The 19,191-nt window shown below is 38.3% G+C and overlaps 2 protein-coding genes and 1 long non-coding RNA gene across 3 annotated transcripts in view; 1 reads left to right on the top strand and 2 right to left on the bottom strand.

The window, feature by feature from the left end:
• LOC139151357 (uncharacterized) overlaps window positions 1-19,191 on the bottom strand; it is an 83,580-nt gene that overhangs the window by 22,019 nt on the left and 42,370 nt on the right. Inside the window, exon 3 of the long non-coding RNA XR_011556409.1 lies at window positions 18,873-19,004. This is a non-coding gene — a long non-coding RNA (uncharacterized lncRNA). The remainder of the gene's footprint in view (window positions 1-18,872; window positions 19,005-19,191) is intronic.
• LOC139152205 (uncharacterized) lies at window positions 322-5,049 on the bottom strand. Its single transcript, XM_070725347.1, has 4 exons — window positions 4,508-5,049; window positions 1,113-1,260; window positions 866-991; window positions 322-433 (listed from the first exon to the last, which is right to left on the bottom strand). The coding sequence occupies exons 1-4, from the start codon at window positions 4,683-4,685 to the stop codon at window positions 322-324; spliced, it is 564 nt and encodes a 187-aa protein (XP_070581448.1). The 5' UTR covers window positions 4,686-5,049.
• LOC139152206 (uncharacterized) lies at window positions 5,597-8,908 on the top strand. The gene is made up of 3 exons (XM_070725348.1): window positions 5,597-6,236; window positions 7,068-7,204; window positions 7,692-8,908. Exon 3 carries the CDS (start codon window positions 7,760-7,762, stop codon window positions 8,906-8,908), a length of 1,149 nt encoding a protein of 382 aa, XP_070581449.1. The 5' UTR covers window positions 5,597-6,236; window positions 7,068-7,204; window positions 7,692-7,759.

Consider the following 19,191-nt stretch of genomic DNA (forward strand, 5'->3'; position numbering starts at 1 on the left):
TGTGATTGAATTTATTTATGATAGGAAGTCTGACAGTCACATTTTATGAAACTTTACCTGTATGTTCCAGGCAGGCTTGTGTTGTCGATAGCATCTTCCTGATTGATGGACTCATCACTTGATAATTCCATTAGGTCAATACTGTAAGAAAGTAACGAGGAAATAGAAGGTAAAACACAGTCTGATGCGCTATGAGTGAGTGAACGTTTATCCACTTGTGAAAAATTCAGAAGATTAGCTAAATACAATCTAGTTCCAGAAAGTATGTTAATGCGCGGTCATATAAATCTTAGATAAGATAATTGTAAACTTACCTGTTATTTAGACTGGATGAAAAGACTGTTTCTGCCCTGCAGTTTTTTCCCCTGGAGTATCATTTGGTACACTTTGGTTATTTTCGTCCCGAGTATCAGCTTGTGGCACAGCAGTAGAGCTACATAGACAGAGAGAAAGCTGGCATTTATAAATGTTCCAACATTTCATGAGCACAATGCTATACCTCTGCAGTACCATAGCTGACAAAAGAAAACATTGTACAACATAATGCACAAGGCGAAGGGAAGTACAAGCACAAAGTTTACTTGAGTCAAATGTCACCGGCCAGAGGGAGGTACATTATTGCTATTAGTTATGGCAATGCCAATGCCAGGGAAGTTGGAGACGTAGAAAACATCTGAGGTCATAATGCTGGATAATTAGATACATTATCAGTAATAATCTGAGTAATGACATCACAAAATTACCTGGTATTGACAAAGCTATAATATACTATGTAATGCAGAAAACCACACCAATAAAAACAATCTGCATCCCTTTTCTGTAAGAAAGACGTCAGTGTGTTAGATAAGGTTATTTGCAAGCTTACCTTTCCTTTTTCCTGGACAATAAAGGCTGACTCTGCCCTGCAGTTTTTTTGCTTGCCATAGTATTTGGTACTTGTACACCTTGGTTATTTCGCTCCTCAGTATCTCCTTGTTCCACTGCAACAGAGCTACAAAGGAGTGAAAGTTGACATATATGAATGAACTAATATTTTTATCAGAAAAATTTTAAGGCTTGAAAAATAAAATTTAACAAATTGTCTCCTTATAAATAAGAAAAAAGCAACTCACTTTGAGCCATTAGTATTACTTGAACGTGGGCTTAGCATTGCTCTGGCCTTTTTCAGAAGTGGCTCTGGTGATTGGTGGCTGCTTTTAGAATAAGCACTGCTGGTATGTGGGCGCTTCACCAAGTTTCTGCACAACTGTTGTCTCTCTTCTGCAGCAAACAAAAGTTATAGACATTGTTAAATGTTATCTTCAACATGGTGAACTATTTACTGAAAATCCCTAGTGTCAGGCATTTTCTGATAGTCCATGGGTGAAAAAGCATGATAGAGAAGAATTTCACATTACACTTGACACCATGTACAGCGCTTGTCATTCAAGTTTTGTTTCATCATTCAACACACACATTTCTTCTTTAATACATTCTAAGGTTTACAGATCAACACAAACACCCGACCGAAATACAACAAATCCAAAGATGCATGACATGTGTTCATTTTTTTTTTTTTGCAAACAAAGTGCTGCACAGTGCCATTGTATGCCAATTAGTGGTGCATAATATTACACACTAGCAGTCATGAATGTCATCTGAACAGAATTAATAAACCAATGGTTCATTGTCATACCTTCATATATTGCCTTGAGTAATCCATCGAAAGAACACGCAATACTCTGGGGAGAACAACTTCTGTCCGTCGAAAGGCAACCAAAAGTAATCACCGTCTATTGATAGTTCCCGGAAAACAACGAAATTGGTGGTGATACAGCAACTGGTTTTGTGGATCATATGTACAAAGGGAGTTTCAATCGGCAGCAACAGTAGGATTCACGACGGGGACATTTGCATGTTTTTTTGCAAAACCAGTTCATCAACTCCCCCTACAAACTAATTTGCAATGGGCGACAGTGAATGTTACTGGATGTTGACCTTGAGTTAATGAGAAGCAGGTAAAACTAATAAGCCATCCGTGACAACTAAAAAGCAATCCTTCAGCAACACTCCGGTTCAATACACATGTAGTTTTTGTCATTTCCATAAAGACTAGCCTCAGTATTTCCAATAAAAAATTACATCCATACAAGCCTCAAACTCAAATGACAAGCACTGTACATATGAATAGGAAAGCCCACCATCATCCCCAGGGACATTGTATTGCCCTCTACACCTGTGGGTGGGGATTTCAAGCTTGCATATTTGGTATTGCGATTGACGAAGGCAGCTGCCCCAGGTTTGTTACGAACAAGCGTGTAAGTTAATATTAATACACAGCATGATTATTATTCTTCTCAAACAGATGATAAGGCCAAAAAAAAAATTGTGCTGTTCCGATTACATGGTTTTCAAAAATAGGGTAGTAGGTAGGGAAATTTTTTTTTTCATTTTTTTTTTATTTCTCAATGTGCATTTTGTATGCTTTCAAACAAACTACCAGTGAACAATTTCCTCATGAAATGCACTCAAATTGAATACCAATTCATTAAAGTAAAATATTCATCATTAGAATTGAAGTGTGTGGTTTATTAGACTGCCAATTACAATTCTTTGACAGGAAAGTGAACTGTTTATCCACAGGTAAGTCTGACTTGTAAGAACTGACACAACACAATATTTACTGTCATCAATGCAGTGTTTCATCTAGGATACTATACAAAGGGGGATTGCTCCCCGCTCCTGGAATTTTTCAGGGGGATTTAAAAATTTTGGGGGGATTTAACTGAAACATTTAAGGACATCTTATGTAAGTTTTAATGTTGCAGTGATGTCACTTGTGATATACATACTACAAGCCATATATCACTTGCTTACACAATCCAAGCTGCTGGCTCCAAACACCATCCTCTATAAGATTTTTTCAAAAGTCAACAAATTTGGGTGTCACTGTTGTGAATGTATAGGGCTTCCAAAAGTGGCGGACGGCTCATTAATATTCATAAGCTTTAATATCCCTAAAATTGTAGCATATTCCCTCATGCTTAAATATTCTATATGTTTGTTTGCACATATTCTGTAAGTTTGCTTTCATAGGGCTTAATGTACATTCAACACATCAAAATTAACAACAGCCAGCCATGCATTCCCATTGTACCTTCAAGGGATTTTTTCATTTTTTACTGAACTGTCTGCACTACACAATCCAAGAAAAAAATCTATTGTAGCTATAAAAAAATTGTTTTGTAGCTTCTGAAAAAAAATAATGTGCTTGTTTGTCACGTTTTTACTGTGCGTATATTATCCCTCACCACTGTAAGTATGGATCAACATTGCCCTTTGCAAACCAGTGAGCTGTGTTTTTGTAGTGACCTAGCTGGTCTTGTAGTTTTGTGCGCAGACTCAGTAGAGCTAAAACGAACAACTTAGAGGGTCAGATCCCTTGTTTTGACTTGAATGCGGAGTTGAGTTTTTCTCGATGTCATATTTGCTCCAGTTGCTTTTTTCAGTCATTTTAGAACAGGGAAAATAACAAACAGAAAGGTGGTTGTCACCGACAGTTAATTTTAGGGTTTATTTGCTCTGAAAAAATGAGTCAGTGTCTGTTCACTTAATTCAAAAACCGTGCCCATTGACACCACAGCTTGCTTCAATGCTTATGCAGTCTGCACTGGGCACGTTTCTGTACCAGTAAAGTCCAATATTAAGTCCAATTTTTCGTGTCAATTTTGCTATCGGAATTATTTTCAGTGTTATGGACATTCATATGATGCACAAAACCTTCAGTTTGTCTCCTTTTCTCGATCGTGCAGAGATGATGTGACACAGAAACCTTATCGGGCTAGGGCAATGAACTTTGTGAACGTAAATCTCAACTGACTGATAGGCTTTCATATGCAAAATCAGCGTACGGAAATGTACATGTGGTATTGTTTCAACAACATTTTATGTAGATCAAAAAGTATCAAAATCGAACTAAATTAGTTTCATGCGTTTTCGCGCTTTTTCATATAATTATTTATACTTGCGGGTTTAAGAAGCTCTAAAAAGTCTAGGGTCGGGGGGATAAAATTGGGGTAGGTCGGGTAATCGGAACAGCACATATTTTTATTTTGGCCTAAAACTGAAGCTAGAAGTAGATCAGCAACTTCACTTAACCCCCCCCCCCCCCCCTGAAAAGGACTGCCCGCATAACGGTCGCACCTTCCTTTTGTAACATTTTTGCGCTCAACTACCATGAGAGTAGCTGGAAAACATTTTCGAAAGATGAAACGAATTTTTTCACCTGTCGATACATTATGTAATGGCATTAGGATTATTCGTTATCTATTACTACTAGCGTGTTCATTAACTTGTCCGAGCAATTTCAACATCTTTGTGAAAACTGCACAGTTCACCACAGGACTCTTTCTTGAAAAACAGTTTTGACATACACCTGAATTCTGTTCTTGAAAACTGCGATGTCAACTTGATCTAATACTTCACAACTGCAAACTTCATCGACTTATAACAATTCTTTATAACTTACCACCAAGCTCTAAGATAACGCCCGAATACAATCCAGGAAAGCCTCGACATCTTGCCTTGTCGACCTTGTCGCCGATGGAATACTGTGAGTGAGGTTTCCGAGGTTCCTTAATGTCGTCTAAAGAAACGACAGAGCACTCTTCTTCCTCATCCCATGAAATTGTTGCATATTTCATCATCGCCGGGTACAGTTACAAACTGCAAAACGTTCACGATTTCAAGTGCGAAGCAAGGACAATTTTTTTCTTCCAGTAATCTTGCCGTATCACTGTGATTTGCTACTGTTACCTACACTTGTTGCACAAAATAGTTCAAGGATAAGAGAGCTTAGGTCGGTCTGTGTCATGACCATATTGAATTTCAAATAAAAGTCCAGTGTGGAGGAAATTTTCCGCGATATTAAAAACATCAAACACTTCATCAGATCTTATTAAAATCGCTATTTTACGTTTCAAATAAATAATAAATAAAACTGATATGTGACCTCTTTACTAATTACTTTTATAGTCTTGCGCTCGAAGGCGGAAAGGTCCGCGACCTTTGACTTATTAGGTATACGTGAACGGCCTCACCCCTGTAGACAACAATTAATGTTATCTACGCGGTACCGCACACTGTCCATATCTTCTCTGTAGGAAAGGTTTGTGCCAAACGTGCAAAGTTTAAAAGTACCTGCCCTACATATATTTTGTATGGGTAATACGATTGACAACCTCATTCATGTGCCGTTTTTACCTGATGAACCGAAGAGGATACAAGTTTGTGAATTCGCGTAGGCCTACTACTGGCAGCCTGCTCGGCCAAATATTCTGCTGATCTAACAGCGCTACACATTGTCCGCAGTGATACACACTGGCTGGTCGCGGTCGAAGACGTTTGATTGTGAAGGTAAGTCTCTCACCGTAAGTATTCGATCAACAATGGGTCATAATACTTTATACCCTTGACTTTGTTGAATGTTATGTGCAAGGGAACTCGTGTATTCAGCGTTATGTATTATAATTACGTACGTGTTTACGTCGGAACATTTCCACTTTGTTCGTCAAATGAACCTCGCGATCTGACAGTGGAATACTAGTTTAGGAATTTTCAGAAAGCTATGACGATGCATAAATAATTGAACTGAGAAGGCAACACAAGTTAGGTCAGTCATAGACTCCAAAAAACGAGCGCGGTAAAATTTGGGAGCAACGTTTTTCTTTTGAGACGCACTCTGAGTTGTGCACATTCTTGATCGTAGTGAGACGCACTCAGAGTTGTGCACATCATTCTTGATCGTAGCATACCCAATTAGTCATGGAATATCCTTTTACCAGCCGAAAGTTTGGCATTGTCCGACTGGTAGGGGGTGTAGTTCAAGGCTACTCCACTTGTTGTGTGGGGGAGGTGGCATTCAACATACGCGATGACGTTGCACGGGCGGAAGACACCTACAATGTATGTACTATCACTCAGCGGACTTGCGTTTCCCAGTTAAAGTTAGCGATTCGAAGCCATGTTTCATTCACGTTTCCAAGCCATTCTCTTTTCGGAGGTGCTTCAATTGTTCACACTTGATACTAAAATGTCAGGAGAAAACAATAATTACCCGAGGACAAAACGCTTTTATCTTTCTTATGTCGCGGCTTCGGAATCAAAATGGCGGACGCCAGTGGTTCATGCGTGTGTATGCCGTATACATCTGCGGTGTTGTTTTGAATCAGGCCGAATTCGAAAAGACAGTTGTTATGGTAGGGCAAATATTATCATGTAGCAATTACTAACGCGTTAAACGCTACTTTGGGTAAAACAATTCATCAGAGTTTCCAAAACATTGCAAAATATGCTTTGTTCCGAATAGCTGCAGTACATGCAGTAGCCCGGACTTTGCCTGAGTATTTGGGCTATGTTGTGAACTGTCCGCAGCCTGGATATCGTTTTACGTTGGCGGTACTAGTGCCTTTGGGGTGAAAAAATGATTGTATTAATTTTTTTTCAAAATGTTATTGTTAAAAAAAAGACCATTCTGGATATTATTTAATTTTGTTAAAGAAAAATTTTAGTGTAATTCGCCTTCAGTCTATTAATGCCATGAATGACATGGTCACCCACTGGATTTTTACTGGAAAAAAATATATGCAGCAGAGACAGTCAGACTTCCACATTTTGTGGTATTATTTTTTTATTTTTCGTGAGAACTGATGACTCTTCATGAGATACAAGCACTTAAATATGATTCTGTACCTGTTCTATTTCTTGACAAAAGGAAACCAGCAAAATTCTATGTTATAGCTTTCAATTTTTGCTGGATGTAGGGGCCTACTACTGTTTTGGCTGACCAATCTTTCACTTTTAATTTCAAGTATAATCATTGTATCTTGAGTTCACTAATTGGTAAGCTCAACCGTAAAATTTGAGTAACTTGATTTTATTTGTTGGTATGCTATTAAAAATTTCTTTGCTCGGGAACAATTGCAAGGCAACCTTTTACATAATTGACAAACACTTTCAATAATGATGTGAACATTTTTTGTTTTGCACTTTCACATGCTTGTGTCTCACTCCATATGATTTTTTTACAGATAAAATGGAACACAAGAGTCATGCTATGAAATACTTGATAGAGGGCAAAAAAGGGAATACCTGTGCAAGATTTGTGGGCGGACACTGTCACGGAGAGAAAGGATTTTGTCTCATCTTGTCAGTGCTCATGGAAAAAGTAAGTCATTTCTGTTTCTATCTTGAAAACAACAGGAAATGAAATCAGTCTGTTTTGCAATATTCACACTAGAATGTTTGCTTTTTCATTGCCAGTCTGCTAAAGGGTTTTTTTATCTCCTGCAGTTCAGTCAAAACAAACTGAAGTACCTTGAAACAATCAAAACCCTACACACATCAAGTAATGTTAGGTTTGCTCTGATGCAACCTCCTTAAATTGCTAATGCTTTATTTCATATTATTTACATATCCTTGATATGTTGTTATCAATTTTAAGTAAGGTTTTATCTAACTCAAGCTGTCACGGGCAAGCACATTTTGTTTGCAACAAGGAAACCAACCATGGCACACATATGCAATCACTTATCAAGTTGATGGATATAACAACCAGTCTTAGGATAATATATATCTTTTATTCGCAGCAGGGATGTGGGAAATTAACAGGCCAAGATCAATACTATACTATTATCATCTTACCCTTTTGACAGGTCCAGTAAAACCAGTGAGGAAATTGTACTTGACAGACCCAACCATTCCCATTCCAAAACGCACCCTTATGAGAAGACGAGCAGCCTTAGCGAAAAATTCAGATAAACATCCTCACGGAAGCTGTGAACAACGTGTTGGCCCACTCTTTGATGGTGAAATGGTGAGAAATGAACATGAAATAGATAATGTTGGCAGCCCTATTTTAAGCACATGTGCAAACAATGAAATGGATACTACCTCTGATGATACTGAGCAATCTTTGCAGGTAAATTGTATCACAGAAGACCACACTACTGCTTCTGACATTCATGAAAATTTTCTGTTATCTAATGATGAGCCCACTGACAGTACATGTGCATCATCTGATATTTCATCTGACAATTCCTGGAGTGACATTGAGACAGAATCTGATGATGATACTGAAGATTCAAATGACAGTTCTGGAGATGAATCATTGACATGTGATGCACCTGAACTGACTGACACAGAAGTACAACTTACTTGTATTCTCAGTTATATTTTCCGCCATACTTTGTCTGGTTCTGCATCCAAGGACCTACTGAAGCTTTTGGACATGATTTGTCCAGAATCACCAGTTTTGAAAAACATTAAGTATGACAACCTATGGGAAATGGCAAGTAAAACAAACTACACAGTTCAACACTACTGTGTACTTTGCAACCATCTGTATCCGAGTGATCCTGATATTTTCCAGTGTAATGAAAATGACTGTGAAGGGCTGCGTTACAAAGGCCCATATTCTAGCCAAATGAAAGCAAATCGTCAACCAAGATGTTACTTTATTATAGCTGATATTGGTGCTCAGTTAAAGAACATATTGGAAAGAAAAGGTGTGTGGAGCCTGATTGAAAAGTCTAAACTTCATACAAGAAGTAATCAGCAACAAAACAAAATAGCTGACATTACAGATGGAGAGTTCTATCGCAAACTTTCACAACCTGGTCAATTTTTGTTTGGAGAAAATAATATAAGCACCATTTTCAACACTGATGGGGTGCCGCTGTATACATCCACAGGTGTGAAGCTGTGGCCAGTTTTTCTTGCGATAAATGAACTACCCCCAGGACACAGGTTTTCTCGTGATAATATGATATTGGCTGGTATTTGGCAGGGAAAAAATGCGCCACCTTTCAGAGAGTACATGAATGCCATTGGTGTGGAAATAGAAACTTATATAAAATGGACTAGTGGTTGATCCACATGATGAAAGGGCCAAAAGAATGTTAAGGTTGCCATTATTCTCGGTTCTATGGACCTACAAGCAAAAGCGTATGTGATGAACATGACCATGCATAATGGAGAATCTGGATGCATAACCTGTAAGGAAAAAGGTCTCGTTGTAAAGCAAGGAAAGGACATGCTCGATGCTATCCATATCGTCCACCAGGTCAAAGGGAAGACATGCGTACAACGGAAGGGCTGATTTGTGCAGCAGCTGTAGCAACTCGGTCCAACAGAGTTGATGGAATATGTGGACAAAATGGTTTAGCCTTGTATCCAGAATTGGATCTTGTAACTGGATTAGTCCCTGATTACATGCATGGTGTCTTGCTTGGTGTCACTAAAAACCTCATGTATAAATGGTTTTCCGCAACACAATCTAAACAGCCATTTTTCGTAGGAAAACGCATTAAAGAAATATCAAAGAGACTTCAGCATATTCAACCCCCCGACTATATTGAAAGACTTCCGAGAGATCTAGAAAAACACTACAACCATTTTAAAGCCACCGAACTTCAATCGTGGCTTTTATTTTATAGCCTGCCATGTTTGAATGGCATTCTACCACAACAGTATCTCAAACACTTTGCTTGTCTTTCTGAAGCTATCCATATTCTTTTGCGAGATAATATGAGTTTAGATGATTTACATCTTGCTGAAAAACATCTTGATGTTTTCTATAGAGATTTTGAAAATCTTTATGGTCGTGGATCATGTGGCTTAAATGTGCATAACATCGGATATCACCTTGTTTATTATGTACGTCAGTGGGGTCCTCTCTTCGGATGGAGTTGTTTTGGTTTTGAGGATTGGAATGCTAGTTTACTCCAGTCTGTTCATGGATCAGGAGATGTAACAAGACAACTGTTGGTAAAAAAGGATGCACAAGCCCAAATCAATGCAGTTGACTGTGGTAATTGGTCAAATTTACAAGCGCAGTCTTTTTTCAGGACCCTGCAGAATAAGGGCAAGGCTTGGAAATCTCTGAAAAATGCTGAAAACTGTTTAGTTGCTGGTGGAATACTCAATTCAAAATTCCTACAAAATGACCCAAAACTGCAGTTTATTTTGACAAAAACAAATGCTTCTTCTATCACAGTCTTAAAGAAGGTCCATAGAGTACAGCTAGGATCTCAGAAATTCTATTGTAAAGATTACAGTAGAATGAAAAGGCGTACAAACCATATTATCCTCAAAACAAATGGTGACATAGCCAGCATAGAATATTTCCTGTTAAATAGTGACACCAACATGGTTTATGCAATTGGACAAAGCTTGGAAATTAATCCAGACTGCTTTATATTGAGTGATGTAGGCCATCATATCATAAAGGTTGATCATACCATAGACACTCTTGTATTTCCAGTTGAGGAAATGAGTGAAAAACTGTTCTTCATTAATGTAAATAATATGACATATGTCACAAGGCTACCAAATTTCTCTGGTCATGGGGTTTTTAAGTAATATTGTGATACTCTTCATTGCAAATCAGCCTTACAGTAATAGCTAACAATTCAATTAATACTAATAAAAGTAACGTCAGTGTAGTTGACGAACTTTCACATTACATCTTCTGCCTTTAGTCACAAGTGGCTTCTTTTCTGGAAAATTTCGCTTATCCTATGGATTTGAAGCAAATAAATTGTTAATTACAATACTGAACATCTATTAAGTTCTCCAAGAAATGGTGTCATTATGAAGCAATTTTTTCTCTGGTAATCTTATCATCCATGTATAACTTTAGCTATAAAGTGTCTAATGTATAAAAATTTTGTTGAAAAAGCTATGTCAAACAACAAATATGATGAATATGGAAAATTCCGGTAACATCATGGTAACCTTAGTCTAAGGGTCACAGAAGGTTGTTATTACAATGATTAAACTTTATAATGACTATAATACAGTTATCATGACAATGATGAAACATGGTCACCGTTGTCATAATTCTGCCCTGAGCATGGTCGAGCATGGTCACCATTGTCAAGTTATCACTCACAGAAATTTTAAAAATCTGCTATGACCATGGTCATAGCAGATTACCATGGTCAATTTTGGCAATGGGTGGCACAAAATTAGCTGTGAACATGGTCAAACATGGTCAACATGGTCTATTTTGGCAATGGTGGCACACAATTTAGCTGTGAACATGGTCAAACATGGTCACCATGGTCAATTTTGGCAATGGTCATGCCATGACCATGGTCACCATGGTCCATTTGGCAATGGTTTCTCAAGTTTTACAGACCATTGTCAATCACCATTGTCACATCATCGACAACCATGGTTAACCATGGTTGTCGATGAAAAACCATGGTACCATGGTTAACACGACAGCGGGGTATCTCTCTTTCTTTTAATTGGAACTATTTACTACCAGAAACATCACAGTGAGTTTGAATCACAACATGACAGCCCATATGACCAGTTTAAAGCCATGAAATGAGATGAAACATTTGACACTGAATTGGAATTACATATTCAGTGGCTTGAAAAAATCAGAAATACCATCCAAGTTAGAATTCAGAGGGAGGAGGATCTAATTCCAAACCCAACAGCTTTAAATACCATTGGCTCAGAACTTGTTTCATCTCTGATTCATGGTCACAGTCAGAAAGGGCCAGATTGTCTTACGTGGATATGACAACTCTGGCTATGTTGTCAATGGTAACAAGTTATCACCCATATGGGATTCACCAGAAAATTTGTCCCAAGTACAGGAAAGGATGGCATTCTATACCAAAGGGTGAATGTTAAAAATCTGGGTGCAAAAATAAATTTTGCAAATGTACAAAGTCAAATAATGCTTGTGGCCCAGGGTGCATGCAATTGTTTAAATTGTGCCAATACTGGAGATCAGAGTGACAGCTTAATTGATGACATTGTTTTTGACAAAACCAACAAAGGGCAAACCACAGAAGCATTGGAAATCAAAGAAATTGATGAGATCAATATCAAATGATCTTGCTGAAGAAAACATGGTTGAAGTAGTAGAATACACAGATGAAGATGACGAAGAAGAAGATGGAGACAGTTCCGATGACTGATGTATATCCTGATCAATTTTCTGTCATTCACAAACTGTTGTCTGTACAATTACTACCATGGATGTACATCCATGTTACTACTAACACCAAGGTGGCTGATCATTAAAACAAATGATACACATGTGTATATACATAAAGTTCAACTGCGTTCTCATTGAATTTAAACAATTTTAATTTAGACTGAAAAATGACTGCTTCTAAGCTTAATAAATTCATATGTCTAATAGGTATGTCATCACGTATTCACGCATGGAGCCGATAGTCCGGTACGGTATACCAACACAGTGTGAAACCCACACAGTACATGCTGTACGGCGTACACTTCCCTCGGCGATGTTGCCGTGCACAAATGGTATAAAAATGGGTTTCATGACATAAATTCACTAATACTTCCTACCAAGGAAGTAAATAGCAAAACAAGTATCATTGTGAAGAATGATAGCCTGGTATCTTCAAATAAACAGTCGCTAGAGCAAAATACTCGTAGACAAGTTACTTCCGCATTTGCCCCTACTCAGTGCTGCACGCCAGCATTAAACACTGCGTCGTTTTCGTTGGCAAGGTCAGAAAGCATTCAAACTTCCAATCAGAATGCAGATATACACTATGAATATGTATACAAACTATGAACTCTGCACAAGACGATTACTTGGGGATAAAACCAAATTTACATACCCGAGTATGTAGCCGAGTTCAGCTGAGGCAGCAGCGAGAGACCGTACGCAAAATTCACAAGATAGTTGGATAGTTAGGTGGGGAGCCTCTTTCACAGTTTTACATAAAAATGAGACTCAGTAACGTTTGGTCGCTTTACTTTTGATCAAAAACCTACCAAACCCATCAGACAAGGCCCTACTCTTACGCAGAAAACCAAAGCTCTCAAGCGTCGACTTTCTCTTCCGCGTTTGAGACTCGTTCTTCTCTTTCGCATTTGAGAGAAACAAATGTCGACTTTATTCGGCAATGGTCCGCTATTCGTGGGCGTAAATTGCTAGACTACATATAGCCACATCGGCACTTCTGAAATGTTATCTCCGGCTTGCAAGACAACAAAATATCAAAATATTATCATCAAAACCAGAATTTCGGGGCTAGAGAGCGAAACATCGCTGAAAAGTAGCTGGCCAAAATACGGAAGTAGCCGGTCAATTTGGCCGGCATCTGGCTAAAAGTGAACACGCTGCAAACAGAGGGGCTTGTTGCGATGGACAAGTAGCCTTTGGCTCTTTGACCAGAAAAATAAGTGAGTGTTCATTGATAATTCAAAGACTGGATCCGTTGACACCAAAGTTTGCTCGTGACTTTCATTGCATTGCATGCACCTTTCCGCAATACCACTCATTGAGTCTGAACTGAAATTGAAAGAGTACGTTTTAGTAAAAGTCCTGTTTTGTTGTGCTGATTTTCGCTACCGTACTTTCTTTTATAGGGTAATAAACATTCATACAAAGCAAAAAATCTTCAGTTGTCTCCTTTCGATCGTACAGAGATATTGTGCGACAGGAAAACTTTAGCTCAAAGGGCAATGATCTTTGTGAACGTACCCTCAACCAGCTAAAATAGCTTTCTATATGCAAAATCAGCGTACATTAATTAACAGCATTTTATTGAAAGGGATTCTATAGTACCATTGTTTTTGTAAACTCTTCATGCAATTTTATGAACTAAATGATGACCTCAAAGTAACAGCAAGTGCTAGACGGCACTTTTAACGCTGGTCGGAAATCCAGAATGCCGGACAAGGGAGCCATCATCAAGTCAGGCGCCGACTGGCATTGGCCATGCTAAAGTAGTTCAGGCAGTGCTAATGTTTTGTTTACACTAAAAGGTAATCTGTTCGCATATGTTGACATAGAGATTAATCCTCTGATAACAAGCTCGGGTTAGTCGGGTACTTCTAAGTTAATGGAGCGTTCCCCTAATGCTTGGATTGTACCTGCGGATGACCAAACCTCATTAACATATTATTTGCATAGTTTAGAAATATGCAAATTTCGGACCCAGATTCGAGAGTGTCTGCATGTGCACCAAAAATTAGTGCACTAGCCTTATTGGTTAGCCTAGAATTAGGTATGTACATAATCTATGAGGTATATGTTAATTTGCAATAGGTGCTGTAACCTTTGAATATTAACCATCTAGCCCTTTAAAGGTATACAACCACCTGTAATCTAAATATCCCCATGTATGGTCAGGGCATTCCTTGGTATTCAAAATGCCCATGTGAGGGCGCTGTTTTTAAAAAGTGGCCACCCGCTTAAACTCTGTGGTTGGTTAGATTTTCTCTTTGCATAGTAACTATTGCACAATTGGAACAGGTGACAGTATATCTTTAAGTTACCTAGTAATTCGCATTTTTGTGATATTTAGGGTCATTGACCTTTGACCCCAGTTGACATGTCGGCGAAATGGTTTGATCCCGTGCTTCGCACTGTGTACCAAAAATAAGCACTGTAGCCTTATTGGTTAGCCTAGAATTAGATATATGCATAATAATTAAAGGGACATTATTTGTATCTTTTGACTTTTTTTTCATTTTTTCGATGACTGAAATCAACTGTCAAATCAATGGAAGACCTAAATTGTGACTATGGATGGCTTCAAGGATATGTAAAACCACATCTTCTGCTCTTTACGGCAAGGTTCAATGTTGGTAAGGGTGTCAGCACGATTTGAACCAACCGCCATGATTGAACCCCTGCACATAACCAATATTACTACGCATACGTCAACCATCAAAGTACAGCTGGAACATAAAAGGCCTGTGACCTACATACTAACTTCAGCACAATGGATATCGAGGAGCACACGGTGCATAAACAAATGCACGTATCACAAACTACTGTCAAATAGTGAAACTAAGCAGGGCATTTGCTTTTAAGTTTCATTTTAGTATCGATGACACGGACTGTGGAACAAATGAAACCATAGACGCAATTGGGTCAATGGTAAAACTAAAACGATCGATGTCAGATTGCTGTGGTAATAGTGAAACAGGTACAATGTAATGCATTTCCTGTGCATTTGATCATTAGCAAAACTTCGTCAATTTTTAAGATTTTTAGGACATTTTCTTGTCAATACGTTGGTTCGTTTTACAAACACGACATGATCACTTGTTGAACCTGGAAACATCACACTCGGACTGAACACTGCACGGTGTGTAGCATCGGTGACATTGTGACACCGCGCCGGGCGAGTACTGTCATTGATACTGCTCGCGATTGGAGTCACCTCTCGACACACAAGATCTGTTTGAAAGTTGTTATTCTCTGTGCATCGTGTAATTATTTGTATCAGTTGAATCGCATTTCGAACCAAAAGTGAGTACATCACAGTTACAGTTGCCTAGACCCATTCGCTTACGGCCTCTGTGCCTCCGACCCACTCCCAAAAGTGGACTTTACGTAAGAAGCGCAGCTGAGCACATCATGTACCTACATGAGTAAAGCCCTCCGTACGGCCTCCACGCCCTATAACGCTGGGAACACACAGACCTGTACGCAGGGCTAATCGTGCACCCAGGCGAGGTGGGTGTGCTTGAAAACAAAACTCAATGCAAGTTTTGGATTAAAATGGGTTTTTTTTGGTGGAGAAAACTGCACGCCGCAACCGAGGTGCTGCCAGCGGTTTGGCACAGCCCTGCCACGCAGAGTTAGCTTTCACCCAACAATGTACCGGTACATAATGTAAGTGTCAGTCGCCAAAGTACCGGTACATTGCTCAATTTCGCAATCACCTCGACAATAACATGACTGTCTACTGAAGTTAAATATCCCGTCATTTTACTCTGTTTTCACATTTCTATGCACAAAGGCTTTGGGCAAGTCTACATATGCATATGGAGGAACAAACGAGATGAAAAAGATCCGCAATTATAGACCTTGTCGTTGTCAGCTGGTACTGGTAGGCATTTGAAATGCCCATTCTGAAATGTGCTCTGTAGCAGTAAAGAATGGTGTATCTAAGAGCAGGATTGGCCGTCAAGATCTCCATCAAAAACTGACCGTCAAAATGTAACTGAGCAAACTGGATTAGTAATAGGGAATCCCGAAACTGCAATACTGCACTTTTGACTTTCACTTCGTGTGGTTTATTTTTTTTAAAAGGCGGATGCTTACAGTGGCCCAGATAGCAGTTTGCAGTGTGGTTACTGATCGCAGGTCAACCTGCCAACTCTGAGGTTAACAGTAACCTCCATAAACCTCAGACCCAAGGTTTTTTTAAAGGTGTACGCAAATGGGATGGAAGTTGTCTGTGGTCGGCTACTGCTTGTTTGCAACAATATGAGGTCAAAGATGCAAATAATGTCCCTTTAATAAGGTATGAGATAGTTAACCATTAGGTGCTGTACCTACCAAATATGAACTATCTGGCCCTTTAAGTTATCTGCTAATTCACATTTGTGTGATATTTAAGGCCAATGACCTTTGACCTCAGTTGACATGGTGGCGAAATGTTTTGACACCATGCTTCGCAATGTGTACCAAAAATTAGCACTCTAGCCTTATTTGCTCTAAAAATTGAGGTAATAAAACTGTGTCACTGCATCATTTTTCCAATATGAATACGATGAGAAAGTAAATTTTTATTTTTTGTGGCCCTTATACAAGGAAGTCTACGGAGAACTGTCTTATACATAGGAGTCTATGGAGAACTGCCTGATAAATGGAAGTCTATGGAGAGTGAAACTAAAGAGTCCTCTAACACGGCCAAATTTAATTCCATTGTGAAACAAATTAATTGACGTGCATCTGTATGGGGTAGGGTAATATCCTTGTGCAAAGTTTGAAAGAAATTGACCATGGCATGTCTGAGATATCTGTGTGAACGGACGGACGCATGACATTACAAGATCTAAAATGAATTAAAGTCTATAGACTAAAATTCATTTGTCAATAATAATAGTGGCCATTACTCATGTACAGGCTTTCTTAAGAAACTTATGATTGAAGCTTTTGTAAGGTATCAATAGTAGAACAAGAAATGGAGTTGAGACATGTAAGAAAAATACTGAGAAAATAGCAAAAAGTTGGCATTGCTTGGGCTTGAAGACTAATATGCCTTCAAGTCTGCTTCAGGGAGCAGAACAAGAAACTGGTTTATGCTACGTACAGAAAAAAATATACCGCCAAGGGCATGCAGTGTGATGCTCTCATCAACAAAAAAGGTATTATATGAAAGGTATTAGCTGTTCAAAATCCCGATAATCCTCACTAGAAACCAAGTCAAAAGTGCTACAATGTTAGCAGAGATTAGGTAGCTTTTGAATTTTAAATTGTTACAGTTGAATCTGAACACCAAAATACCCTGAAACTTGGCTGAGCACTTAGCAATATGCAGCAGAGTTCCCTAAACCAAAGTCTGTTTTACTGCTTCAGAGTTTTAGACAACTCAGCAGGTAGCCCTACTGAGTCAACTGATAAGCGGCTGTTGCTATAAACCATTTACCACTTACACAGTCCAAACACAGTTGAGCATTGAATGATGTATTCTCAAAGTAACCACAAATTATTGTTTTACTCACAGTATTTACTTCCCCCTTCAAAAATTCTTCCATTTACATTTGTAATATTGCCAGTCAAAATGGTTTGACCAACATAAATAGATCAGTTTTACTCAGAGGGGCTGCCTACTGAGTTGTATCAGACTTCCCACACCCACACACTAGACTTTGTTTTGGCAAATGTCTTGGTATAAAGCTGAATGCTCTGCCAAGTTGCTAAGTAATTACTAACTTTGGTGTTCAGATAACAAGGGCAATGCTGCAAGCCGCGAGTTCAGATAGAACACAATCTTTCAACTTGCTGGTGAAATTTTTTGCATCGAAAGCTGAAGCTTTAGAGTAATTTTAAAGTGTATTTTTAAAAAATAGCGTCATGGACACTGTTCCCACATTTGTTTTGAACATTTTTTCACGAGTGTTATGAATTAGAAATGTAAGATGCGAATAGCAAACAAGATCTTGAATGAAAATTCATGAAAATTATGTACATTTGCCATTATGTTATTGTGTAACTTTATAATTTTATATAAATTTCACTACAATTTTGACAAATCCTACTGAGATCACCCCTAGGTCCACATTACCAAGTTTTAAATGAATTGGACTTGCACTTTCAGAGAAAAAGACTTTTTACCAAAATCAAGAAAAACCATTTCACCATAATTTCAGGCAATCTGACTGATATCACACCTGGGAACCTCTATACCTAGCTTCAAATGAACTGGACTTGTGGTTTAAGGGAAAACAATTTTTTGACCAAAAGTGGCAAAAAATTGCCTCAAAAACACAATTATGTAAATTTCACAACAATGTTGACAAATCAGACTGAGATCACCCCTATGAACTGTGATACCACATTTCAAATGAATTGGAATTTGGACTTGCGGTTTCAGAGAAAAAAGGCTTTTTTACAAAAAACAGGGAAAATTGAGCAAAAATTACAATTATACAAATTTCAACAACATTTCCTCTTATCTGACTGACATTATCTTTAGATACCTCCATAGCAAGTTTTAAATGAATAAGACTTTTGGCTTGGGGCCTGAGATGAGCAACTGATAAACAGTGTGACCATACAGTACTGAACATCACACCAGGCCTACATATACACATTTAATTAACCCTACATGGTGTTTTTATACACATAACTGTTAGTTGTTTAATTACATGATGAAACTCCAGTGAGATAGAAATATTATTTATGTGTCGCTGTAGTTGTCACTACTATTTATACACAACAATGACATAAAATTATACCTTTTAACAAACATGTGTTATTCCAAAAAATTTGATCTAACAAAATCATGCGAGTTTTTGAAAGATATCACTTTACCTTCATTTCATTGTACTCATTAATTAACACAATCAAATTAAACATTTATACATACCTTAATTCTGAACGGAGTATTGGGATGACAAATTGTAATAACCGGATGATAACTACACTGGATTCAGACAAGGAGACATCATCCAATACAGTATCTACACTGTCAACCTGCACAGGAAAGGTTGCGAATAGCCTTCCCGAGAACAAAGCAAAATCAGTGAGAATGTACTGGCCTAAGTGGGTAGCTGTAATTTCACAACAATTTGACAAATCAGACTGAGATCACCCCTATGAACTGTGATACCACATTTCAAATGAATTGGAATTTGGACTTGCGGTTTCAGAGAAAAAAGGCTTTTTTACCAAAAAAGGGACAATGA

This window comes from Ptychodera flava, chromosome 15 (genome assembly GCF_041260155.1).
Source record: "Ptychodera flava strain L36383 chromosome 15, AS_Pfla_20210202, whole genome shotgun sequence".
Lineage (NCBI taxonomy): Eukaryota > Metazoa > Hemichordata > Enteropneusta > Ptychoderidae > Ptychodera > Ptychodera flava.